This window comes from Chiloscyllium plagiosum, chromosome 3, assembly GCF_004010195.1.
Source record: "Chiloscyllium plagiosum isolate BGI_BamShark_2017 chromosome 3, ASM401019v2, whole genome shotgun sequence".
NCBI lineage: Eukaryota > Metazoa > Chordata > Chondrichthyes > Orectolobiformes > Hemiscylliidae > Chiloscyllium > Chiloscyllium plagiosum.
The window spans coordinates 6,310,127-6,323,110 of record NC_057712.1 but is presented as its reverse complement, the minus strand read 5'-3'; the positions used below and the strand labels follow the sequence as shown (position 1 = coordinate 6,323,110).

Here is a 12,984-nt window from a genome sequence, read left to right as displayed (position 1 = left end):
GCGGTCTCTAAAGAAGGAGGCCATCTGGTGTGTTCTGTGGTGGAACTGGCCCTCCTGGGAGCAGATACGGCAGAGGCAGAGGAATTGGGAATACGGGATGGCATTTTTGCAAGAGATAGGGTGGGAAGAGGTGTAATCCAGGTAGCTGTGGGAGTCAGTGGGTTTGTAAAAAATGTCAGTGTCAAGTCGGTCCTTATTAATGGAAATGGAGAGGTCCAGGAAGCGGAGGGAGGTGTCAGAGATGGTCCAGGTAAATTTAATATCTCTGACCCACACTGCTGTTTTCTTTACAAACATAATGAGAGATCTTGGAAAATGAAACAAATACCTGAAACACGGAGAAAATTGCATCAAAACTACCTTGCACTTGAACTTCTGACTTTAAACTACGTTCTGAAAAAGAGGTGTTCTCAATGTGTAAACGATAAACCAATTAGAAAACAACAAAAAAAAAACCCAGCTTGTCATTAAAGAATAAACTTGCTTCTCCGTGAAACAGCTTTATTAAAGAAAGAACTCTCCCACGGAATGTAAGGGGAAATGTGAAGTTGCAGCGTTGATTGGTGTGTCCGGGTGGTGACTGTGTTGTTGGATACAAACTGACCTTCAGTGCACTGGCTGTTCATTCCGTCTCTCCCCATCCTAAGAGGGGACGCTGTTACAGACCTATCCGATCGCACAGTGACCACAGGCTTCCAGGAGCAGTTTACATCCTCCCCCTGGGGAATCCTTCCGATTCTTCTCGTCAATATCCCGGTTTATTGTCGTCTTTATTCGAAGGCGTCATCTTCTTGTCGACAACATAACAACCTTTTTGAACGAGTAATGTATTCTAAAGGACTTAAACAATCTCCACAGCTCAGCTCATTTCGGGAAAGGGATATTCTGATTTATTAACAGGCGTCTCTCTCTCTCTCTCTCTCTGCGTTACATTGTTTAAGTAATTTGTGTTTCTGAATCAAAAGGGGAGCATCAAGGAATGTCAATAATACTTACAAATAATGACCTTTTCTTTTTCAATCTCGTTTTGCTTTCCTTTTTATGGGAGTTGTGATTAAGTATATTTTTGCAAATATGAAAATAGGGTTTTATTGTGGTGTGCTCCCAGCGCAGGATTCGCCCCATTCATTGTTGGATACGTCTGGAATGGGACCCCTCTGGAGTTCTTTCCCAGACTTTCCTGTCTTTAGATCCTGAATTTGCCCTGGAAGAGGAGGGACCTCTTCCCAAATCCCACACCGCACACCCTCACTAAAATGTTTCACATTTCTATGACTCTTTACCTGGGGTCTGGAATTCACCAAAGATCCTCAGGAAACACTTTCCAAATCCACCACCACTTCCACCTAGAAGGACAAGGGCAGCAGATACATGGGGACACCACCCTCTGTAAGTTCCCCTCTAAGCCACTCACCATCCTGACTTGGAAATATATCACTGCTTCTCCACTGTTGCTGGGTTAAAATCCTGGAAATTCCTCTCTAAGGGCATTATGGGTTAACACACAGCACATGCACTGCAGCAGTTCAGGAAGGCATCTCACCACCTTCCTTAAGTAACAGGCAATATATGCTGGTCAGCTCACAATGTCTACATCCCATGAGTGAACATAACATTCTGTTGCACAGGAGTAAGACGTTACTGTTACTGCTAACGTGGATGGCTTTGAAATTCATATCTTTTAGGCGTGAAAGAATGTGAACATGTAAGTCTCTAACTTCATCTTTCAGCCTGATAAATGCAAAGTTATCAAAAAAAACTATTTAAAAATCACACTATAAGAAGGTGAACAACCACAATATTGTCGTAAAATATTATTGTCTGATGGCAGAAACTAGCTGATGGGTTTCCACAAAATCAAAATACAAAACCACATCCTTTAACAGGAGAGATTTTAATTAGGGTCTAAAAAACAAAATGTAATTATTGAAAAATTGAAGATTTCACCACAATATCATTGAATGCAACTGAAACAAATAGATCACAGTGCTAGACTAAAGCAAGAATGGTTTAATTATACTGTGATAAATCTTTATTTTAATATGAGGTTACTATGGATATCACGGATCTACACAAGGAACGTCAATAAAACATGTATCCCTATCACAAAATTAATTCGTAGATGACCTTGATAAATTTTGCAAACATATTAAAATTACAGACATTGAACTGGCTCCTTCTGGACTTTACGAACCTTTTTGGTTCAGTTATCACCTCATGGTCATTGGATCAGAGTACACTTAGTGAACTCATCTGTTTGCAGATAGAGGTCACACAGCTAAGAGGTTCAAGTGAAGTATTGATATTCTGGTGTTGCTGATACGTATTACGTACTGAAGAAAGATCTTGCATTTATATGGTGACTTTCTGAATTAAGCTAAATGCTGTTTGCACTAACTCTCAGGCTTGTCAGCAGCATGGAACATTGGTGCAGATGCCACTATCTGAACGAAGAAACAATTAATCTCTTAAAACATCGTGGCCGTTCAACACTTGAAAGCATAAAGAACATGACGAAAAATGACATTGACAACCTTAACTTAAGTATGGGTCAGAAAGCAGCACTGCGACATGCATTGCGCTCAGAAAATGCACAAACATGGATACAGGAAATGAAGTAGGTTTTGTGTTATTACTGGTTATATTGCGTTGAAATTAGTTTCACCTTCACTCTCCTGCAATAATAGAACGATAAAAATTCAGTTTTAACTGATAATTAAAAGAACACGAGGAGTTTTGACATTCATTTATTTCAGCCAGCAGACGAGAAAAGAAACTAAACAAAATTATGTCTAGCTGGTTGAAACATAATAACTAAGCACATGGTGAGGAACAGACCTGAAGCTTGTTGTACAGCAGTTTTAGTCTTTATTGACTCATTTGGATTGATTTCTTCAGCATGAAAGCAGTTAGGTAATACAAGGAATAATGAGGAAACAATTCCAGGAAACAAAATAAACTCAGTTGAATTTAAGTGAAATGACAGAAGTGTGAGTGGCCAAGTTCAGACAAAGATAAATTGTCTCTGGTTCGACAAAAATTTAAAAAATCACAAAACAAGATAAGCTTGTTGAAAAAAATTGAGACCCTCATTTAATTAACTGCAGAACTAGCAATTGTTCTTTAATTATCTTAAATTTTTAAATTTTAAAGTTGAAAAAGCAACTTGGATGCCTCCTTCAAACCCATCCTCTGGTACCAGCATTGGCATCTGTCGGCCCCTCACCTCTGTTTCCTCTTGAACATGTGGTTGGGACACGAGAATGAAAATTCAACCTGTGGAATGTGCCTCTTAAGTACAAGGCGAAAGTGAGGATGCTGGAGATCAGAGTCTAGATTAGAGCGGTGCTGGAAAAGCACAGCAGGTCAGGCAGCATCAGAGGAGCAGGAAAATCAACGTTTCGAGCAAAAGCCCTTCATCAGGAAGAGCCTTATTCATGATGAAGGCCTTTTGCCCGAAATGTCGATTTTCCTGCTCCACTCATGATGCCAGACCTGCTATGCTTTTCTTCTTAAGTACAAGTCTTGCCTGTAACTGTACTGTCTGGGACATTTACTAATAAACCTGAAATAGTAAAAGATTTTCTGCCAGCTACCTCGTGGGGAAATAGACGTGTTTATGCAACTATCAGATTTAAATGGTGAAAAATGAACTCTTTGGAATATCAATAGATAAATAAATTTGGAGAGTTATTGCACTGAATTGTCTTATAGATCTTTGAAATATTTTCAGTTTAACATCACAAATTAACCGGAAAGAAAAAATGTTTAAGGGTGTCATCATGATCATCTGCAAATAATTGAAAAGTGATTCACTCTAAATCTTTACAATTTTAACCCAGTGTTAAAGTGTGTTAATGTGGGGCAAAAATCCACATTGTATTAAAGATATTTTATTCAAATTGGAATAATGTATCTCACTTTTTATATATTTCAGCATTCCAGAAACAGAGGGTATTGATTTTGGATGGATACAATACATTACAGAACTCTTTATTTTGTAAATATTGGTAACTTACTATTTTTCCAGGTTATGTGGTTTTGTACTCAAATATCGAATCATTAATGGAGTTGCAAATCAAACTATTTTTACAGACATTTACGAAAGGACAAATAGTTTCTGTGAATGTTACAAGTTTAAGGGCATGCCTCAGATACAGTACTCAGAATTGAGTATTGCAGGGCTCATCCTTTCTGTAAAATGGTCTCGACACTGTATAGTCAGCTCAATATTGCTATCTGGTGATTGGTCCTCTTGTGTAGCTCTATGGTGGTGGGGCAAATGGAATCCTGTGTAAACAAGTGGACTTTATGATTTATTGTCCTCATGATTTCATGCCTGTGGTGTATTTGATGGTGTGGGAAGGCAGGGTATTTAATCATGTGAAGGTGATGGATACAGACCACACTGTCTTTCTACCTTGACATGAACTAAGTCCATGTGAGAGAAGCTTGTGGTCAGCTCTCCTGTCCTATCACCAACTGAGACCCTTAAAGTGGCCAAAACACTTGTGGGCATATTCTGAGCTGCTCAGATTTACCCAACAGCCACTGAGATCTCACCATGTGAGAAGCCTAAAAAGCTGGGTTTGCTAATAAACTCTCAGGCAAATCCTTCATTGGGTGCCTGGTCAAGGGACTGGCATTGAGGGGGTGTTGAGGTGAGTTGGGGACTGGCACTGGGGAGAGGAGCTGGGTACTTGTTAAGATCCACCTCATTCTATGATCTGCATCCCGTCCTCACTTGGTGATAACTCTCAGCCTCGAGAGGATAGCCCTGGTGGTTCAGGTATTTAATATAGTTTCTGATTGTCCAGCAACTTACAGCAGGTTGGACTTCCATCCCAGGATGCTTAATTCTAGAGAAGACTCACTGCTGTATCATGTTTGAATCATAAAATCTCTACAGTGTGGAAGCTGGCCATTTGGCCCATCGAGCCAACAGTGACTCTCTGAAGAGCATCTCAACCACACCCATCCCTCTATCCTATCCCTGCATTCCCCATGGCTAATCCACCTAGCCCGCACATCCCAGGACACTATGGGGCAATTTACCATGGCCAATCCACCTAACCTGCGCATCTTTGGAGGAAACCCATGCAGACACAGGGAGAATGTGCAAACTCCACACAGACAGTTACCCGAGGATGGAATCGAACATGGGTCCCTAGTGCTCTGAGGCAGAAGTCTTAACCACTGAGCCACCATGCTGCCCGTTTGAGTACGATTGTGCTGAATGAGAGCTTGGAATACAGTAATGGGATTAAGTTGTTTGGTTACAGTAGCTGTCTGGTTTTGCAAAGCTGCCTCTGGCTTTAGGATGATAAACCCAACCATCCAAGTCCCTGTTTGGTAGGATCACATGCTCCTTACCACTGAGACACCCTTTGCATTTGTAGCACCAACGTCGTGATACTTAGAGTCAATAGAATTGAGTGAATAGAATTATATTTAGCTTGTTTCTACTTCAGAGGTAAGCGATACTTAGAAAATAGGAACTTGTTGATATTTATAATATTTTCATGAACAGTTTCTTGAACAAGTAAGTTATAATTTTTACTTAATTACTGGCTGTAGTTTCTTACAATAGTGTAACCTTTACAGTGAATCACATTCTCGAAAGAATTTATAATGTAACCAGTATAGCTCAATATAAAATCTAACAGCACTCTCTTTCTTGTGATCTAAAAAGGTGCGATGGTTGTGGAACAGACCCAATTGTGGGGACCAGATTTGTTTGCACTCAGTGTGATAACTTTGATTATTGCACCATGTGCTTCTATACAAGAAATCACAAAGACCACTTATTTAACAGAATTGACAGTCCAGGTATGGTCCTTCTGGTTATGTGTACATCATTTTATATTCAGTACACCTTGATACGTGCTCAGATTTCAAACATATGGAAGGAGATGGTCAAAGGAAATGTGAAGGGCAAGTTTTTTTTTTTTAAAAACACAGAGTGGTAGGAGTCCGGAACACGCTGCCAGGGGAGTTATGGAGGCAGATACGATAGGGCGTTTAAGGGATTTTTAGATAAACACATGAATATACAAGGAATGGAGGGATATGGACCAAGAGCAGGCAGAAGGAATTAATTAATTTGTCATCGTGTTTGGTACAACATCGTGGTCCAAAGGGCCCATTTCTCTGCTGTACTGCTGGATGTTCTTTGAATATGACACGGAAGATCTTCTAAATGCTGAAACATTCAAAACATTGAGATGAAAACAAAAGAAGGATATTTGCTTTAAGACCTCAATATCCTATTTTAAATGGGTTTGGGAGGGATGGGAAAGCAAGTTGAAATCACAGAATCCCTACAATGTGGAAACAGGCCTTTCCACCCAACACCGACTCTCTTAAGTGCATATACACAAATCACTAAGAAGAGAAACATTGGTTAACAAAGCCCACATCAAAGCAAAGCAAGCACCAGGGTTTACATATATATTTGAGAGAGAAGATTGAAAATAAAGTTATACTAAAATGTGAACTGTACCTTGGTTATGCTACACCTGTAGTGCTACAGACAGAACAGTGTGAGCATACCCTATCTGGAGATGACTGAACACACTGGATTCCTTTTGTGAAGAGAAGGCTGGAGGTTAACTACTGAAGTTTCATTTTACAATTATGAAAGATAACGATAAAGTATATGCAGTGAATAACAGCATGACTAAATATTCCCCAGACAAGATAGATAGTAACTAATTCAATAGAGAATTCAGAAGACATGTCCTTACCATTGTTGTTCAGAATGTCTAACTTGCCATCTCAGGGAATTGTGGAAATGAATGGAGAAGGTGCATTTAAAAGATTTCATAATCACAAATGGGAACAGACTAGAGGGTGTTATTTTTAAATAAATTGACAATGTGTGAGTGTCTCTAGCTAGGCCAGTATTTATTTGCCCATCCCTAATTGCCCTCAGATTGGCTTATGAGACCATTTCAAAGGACACTTAAGAATCCACCACATTGATGTCTGGAGTCACGTGTAGGCCAGACTGGGTATGGACAGGAGATTGACTTCCCTACAGGACATGCACAAGATGTGTTCTTGTCACCATCTGGTGAGTTGGGATTTAAACTCATGACTCCAGAACATTGGCCTGAGGTTCCATGACATTATGACTACATCACCACCTCCCCTGAGTCAAGGCGGTGCTGATAGATGAGGAAAGGCACAAGGTAGCTCAAATGGAACATAAACTAATGGCCCAAAGAGTCTACATTTACACATTTGGCTACTGTTTCTGAAACTCAGTATTAATATTCAAGATGATTCATTGTTTGTACCGTATACAAATCCACGGTTTTCACCCGTTCAATTTAAAGGCTTTTAAAAAAGAAATCTGTCTTTCTCCCTCAGGCACTGCACCGATTTATGCAGGAAAATCAGGGAAAGGAAGATTAACTGAAAATGAAAGATTTTACTAAAATACCAGGAATGTTGATCAAGAGGAACATCTATTGTAAAAGTTTGCTAGAAGCAGTTTCATCTTAATATGAACGATTTCCAGGAAACCTTTAATTATTTGCCACACTGTCTAAACAAACTGGTTCAGGTATACAATGTGAAGCCTTGGTGTGTTTACTGCGGTAGTACATCACCACTGATTGGCCTCATTTCTGATGAAGGGCTTTTGCCCGAAATGTTGATTCTCCCTCTCCTCGGATGCTACCCAACCTGCTGTGTTTTTCTAGCACCGCACTCTCGACTCTAATCTCCAGCATCTGCAGTCCTCACTTTTGTCTAGTTGATCATCATTACTGATGGTCGAGGAAAAGACTTCATACATTTGATTTTTGGATTAATTTTCAGGATAGAAATTTCTATACTCTTTGAAATATTAGAATTACTCTCTTTACCGATTGTCAGTGAGCTATAGACTTCAGAAGTGAAGATGCCAGAGGCAGGATTTGAAGGAAGAGAAAGTGAGGAAAAATAAGAGCGAGTTAAGTAGTGTCAGACATGCTTATAGCATCATATGCAACTGCCTTCTGAATGCTGTAAAGATATGAAAATATATCCGTCCAATGTAGATTATAAAGGAAACACCAATGAGAATGAGGTTGAAGTACACTATAATAAGAAGGAGCAAACAGGGAAAGTGGAAAGGTAACCAAAATCTGAAGCTGTTTCACTCAGCATAATAATCGATACTAGTTTTTAAAAAGGTTGGTTGGAATAATGAACAGGGCAAAGAAAGAATTGGAGGCTAAATGGACCATTTATATAGATTGATTCAAAGCCTCCTCTGTTCTGCCATATAATCCAGGTTGAAAATGTCACCCAGATATAAAAGAATTATATTGAGAACTGCTAACACCAGAAACTTAGGCAGAAAATTGTTTGTTTGGGAAGGAGAGAACAGTCTTTTGTTTAGTGTAAAGAATTAGGCAATCTGCAGAATACCTCACCAATACAAATGCATTCTATATCGAGAGTATTTGATATCTTAAATAGGTGTTGCACAATACTCAGGATACACAGTAGTCAGGACCTTACATGTGCTATAAGCAATAATTGTCAACTGCAGTCTCTGTTTCCTTCTAGCTTTGTGTCATGGCAATAGCATTATGGAATGGCAGGTAAAAATAACTACCTTCAGATTTTTCACTGGGGCTCTTCCAATAACTGGCCAATCTCAGAGTTACCTCCTTTTACTATCAGGTCTTTCACTAAACTTCACAAACACCTTTTCAACCATTCTGCAAGAGACTCCATTTTATCGCTCTTCTTAAAGTTCTACTGCACTTTAGCGCATTGGAACGTATGCAAGAAATCTATAATATCAACTGGCTCAAAATTAAATACTATCAACAATTTGTAGAAATGCAGCTAGCCATTCTGAACTCGGCTGTAGAGATGATTTTGGCTGGCTAATAAAGTTAAGCAGGAGGAGAAATAATGGAGTGCTGATGTTTGAGTTTTTCTTTGGTGGAGGGTGGGTTAGTGGGATGCTGTGGAAACTAGAGAAGATAGAACATGAAAATAACAGGAGAGAATATAGTCAATTGTAATAATTGTTGAACTAAAGTTATTTATTTCATAGACTAGAAATACTATCATGGAGGATTTGAGAGTTGACATGGACTCTGCTCACTGGAGTATAGAAAAATGAGAGGTGATCTCATTGAAATATATAGTATTCTTAAGGGGTTTGACTGGGTATATGTTGCGAGGATGTTTCCCTGCAAGGGAGAGTTTGGCACCAGAGGGCTGAGTCTCAGACTGAAGAGGTGCCAATCTAAGACTGAGATAGGGAGGAATGTCTTCTCTCAGATAGTGGAGTGCATTTGGAACTCCTTGCCACAGAGAGCTGAGGGGGCAGAGTCAGAGTCATTGTTTATATGAAAAGGCTGAGATAGATTCTTGATCAAGAGAGAGGAATCAAGGCTTATGGGGAAATTGCAGGAAAGTGGATATGAGGAATGTCAGATCACTTGTGATCCCATTGAAGGTAAGACGAGGCTCGAGGGGTCAAATGGCCTCCTCTTGTTCCTATCACTTATGGAGTTAGCAGCAATTCGATCTGATAGACGGATGATGATTAACATGGAATGGTGCCAGAGCGCCATCTACTGGCACAGGAATTGTCAAAATAGATTTGGAAATTTGTTTGCAGAGGACTGTCTAAATATTTTATTCTAAATATTAATCTTATTTCTATTTGTGGCATCATGCACTACAGCGGTTCAGTTTTACTGCACTAAAATAAATCTGTTCAAAAATGAAAAGCGTATTTTCACTGCCCCACACCAGTTGTACCAACCCATACCACCTCATGTGTCTAACACTTCATACTCTCCATGCCAACCCATGGTGTTCTGGCTATCCATCCGCACCTTGTTGGATCAATGCTAACTTAGAGCAAACCCATACCCCACCCACCATACTTTACTGTTACACCTATCAGGCTAACTTGTTTCAACAATGCCTCATTTTCCTCAGGTGGCTAATTGAATGTCCGCAAGGACTCTCACCAAATTTTACAGATGCACCATGGCTTGGTATGACAACTGCTCTGCCCAGGGCCATAAGAAACTACAGAAAGTTGTGAACACAGCCCAGATCATCACACAAGCCAACCTCCCACTGACTGACTCCATCTACACTTCCAGTTGCCTCAGAAAGGCAGCCATCATCATTAAAGACACTTCCCACTCCAGTTATAATGTCTTCCAAACTCTTTTGTCAGGCAGAAATAAAAGAGCTTAAAACACATGTACTAACAGGTTCAAGAACAGTTTCTGAATGGATCTCTCAAATTTCAAGTCTGCTGTTAATCTTGTTTTTGTGCACCTCCTGCACAGCCATAACTTTGTGTTCCTCGCTCTATTCAATCACACTTTGACCTTTGTATGCTATGATCTGCCTGAAATGCATGCAAAACAAAAGTTTCACTGTACTTAGGTACGTGACAATAATAAATCTAATTATTATCTAATATGGCAGACATCGTGCAGAGATGAAATAAGTATGTATGTAGATTTCACTATATTCATTTCATTAAACTTATTTACTGCACATACTCTTTCAATTACAGAATGCCTTTAAACGTATGACTCTATGAAATGGTGATACATTTAAATGTATAATTCCTTAGAACATGTATCAGAATTCCCTAAATTTGAACTTCTATGACAATATGAATCTATCAGGCATCGTCCTGAGCCATGCCAACAACAGAGTGAAGTACCAATCATTGACTTTATTTCTAAAAACTCTCAGCTAGACAATGTATCAACAATTATAGTGGCTACCATGGTTCAACTTGGAAATGACACAATTAACAAAATTCAGAGGCTCTAAACTTTAGATCCAAATTTTGTCTTCAAAGTACTGAGAAAGGGAACATATTATCCACATCAGTATTAACATTCATCAGAAATTTTAGTCGATATGCAAAAGTGAACAGATGCAAATTCATAAACCTTACTATTCATCCACAGATGCTGCCAGACCTGCAGATTTTCTCCAGCAATTTCTGTTTTTGTCTCGGATTTCCAACATCTGCAGTTCTTTGTTTTATTCCTCCACAGGGTCTGGAGAAGCAAAATGAATTCCCGTTTTGTCCTAAATTAGTGGTCAGGCCCAATATTGAACTTCAACATACCATTATAATCATTGTGAGCCTTTTAAAGCCATGGGAGTTCCTCAATGATACATTATTTACTGAGGAATCAATGGGTAGAGATTTCCTGTTTTCAGTTAACATTTTGTGAAGTGACATCATTGTCTAACATGGCTTAGAATTAAACTATTTATATGATCTTCCACTTCTCACCTCAGTCATTAGACCAAAGTTGTGCATGTTCGGTGGATTGGCCATGCCATTGTAGGTTAGATAGATTAGCCATGGGAAATGCAGGGTTTTTGGGTAAGGGTGTAGTCTGGGTCTGGTTGGGATGCTGCTCAGAGGGTTGATACTAATCAATGGGCTGAATGGCCTCTAGCTGCATTGTAGGGGTTCTATGGTTCTCTGAATCTAATTATGAAAGCTGAGCACTGAAGGAGGTCACACCACTACACCTAGCCTATCAGAGCAGAGACTGTAGCCTCAGTCAGTGCTATTTCCAAGCTGGTGTAGAAAGAAGGTTTATCAGTTGAGATATGGATTATAAAAGCAGGTAGGTTATGTTGGAGCCCAATATTGAACTTTGGTTAGTCTGTAGCTGATTACTGAGATGGCATAAAGGAGATTCCTCAGGATATTGCCTGGGATGGACCATTTCAGCACTGAAGAGAGGCTGGATAAGATCAGGAAATTTTCTTTGGAGCAGAGAGGTTTGAGATTGGGCACCTGTTTGAGATGTATAAGGTTATGAGGGACAAGGACAGGGTGAATGGAAAGTGGGTTGTTCCACTTAGTCGGATGGGTCAAGACAAGAAGGCACACCTTTAATGTGAAATGCAGAATGTTTAGAGAAGATTTGAGAATTTTCTTTTCACCCAAAGCATGGCAGGAATCTGGGATACACTGCCTTGGAGGCTAGCGGAGGCAAGAAATTTCACCACCTTTAAACAGTACTTGAAACATGATAACATTTAAGGCTAACGGTCTAGTGTGGGAAACTGGGACTAGTTTAGGTAGTAATGTACTACAGACCCAATGGGCTGAAGGGCCTCTTCTACACTTTATGATTCTGCAATTCTAAAGTTAACAATCTTCTGTCCTCCGCAAGTTTAGAGATCACTATCTTGTCTCTGCTATCTCACACTCTCAGGACCAGCACTAACTCTAATTCTGCCACTAAAGACTCATCTCAGCAAGGCTCATTGTCTACAAATCCCAGTATTGCATGTACCATGTCCATTGAAGAGCTCCCAACAACTCTTCGGAAGCAATGAACTCTTCCTGCCCTCTGCACTTTCCACACACTCGCTGGTGTCATCTCACGACCTTCCCTGGTCAGGAGTCATCAACATCTTCTAGGCTCTTTGAGGCCTCCCTTCATCTCACAGCAGAAAAAACTGGACTGATGACTCAACAGCACCTTGACTGAACCACCTGTAATCCTTGCTTACATTTGACCTGCACACTGCTGGTGACCCAGGCTTGGACAGCAAGGACATAGATCCTTGATACTGGTGGAACCAAGCATCTGATTGATTGTGGCCAAGCTCCAGATCGGATAACTGTTGCAGTATCCCCTAAACATCTACAGCCCCCCTTCATCCAACAAAGGATTGCTCCCACAACCACTTGATGAAGGAGCAGTGCTCTGAAAGCTAGTGCTTCCAAATAAACCTGTTGGACTATAACCTGGTGTTGTGTGATTTTTAACTTTGCAATCCCTTTCGACCATTAGACATGGCTAATTCTTTGCAGTCTATGCAGCGTGTTTGCCATAGATCTGACAATATACTGCATAATATATCCACTCCTTTTACTGTACAGTGCTCCCCACCTTCACAGGCTACCTATCTCTCACTCTGTGCTGAAAAGCCACAAAGCTGACAAAGAGTCTTTAT

At 40.0% G+C, this 12,984-nt stretch overlaps 1 protein-coding gene across 3 annotated transcripts in view; it reads left to right on the top strand.

The window, feature by feature from the left end:
* Positions 1–7,694, top strand: part of ttc32 (tetratricopeptide repeat domain 32) — a 35,665-nt gene extending 27,971 nt beyond the window's left edge. The window contains exons 1-5 of one of the 3 annotated variants that reach the window (XM_043676480.1): positions 218–822; positions 2,405–2,617; positions 3,938–4,000; positions 5,693–5,829; positions 7,375–7,694. In XM_043676480.1, the coding sequence (XP_043532415.1) occupies positions 2,418–2,617; positions 3,938–4,000; positions 5,693–5,829; positions 7,375–7,442 (468 nt within the window). In that variant the 5' untranslated portion in view covers positions 218–822; positions 2,405–2,417 and the 3' untranslated portion in view covers positions 7,443–7,694. Of the gene's footprint in view, positions 1–217; positions 823–2,404; positions 3,014–3,937; positions 4,001–5,692; positions 5,830–7,374 lie in introns of those variants that run through there. The other 2 variants (XR_006309359.1, XM_043676494.1) reach the window with 2 other exon arrangements.
* Positions 7,695–12,984: the final 5,290 nt, after the last annotated feature.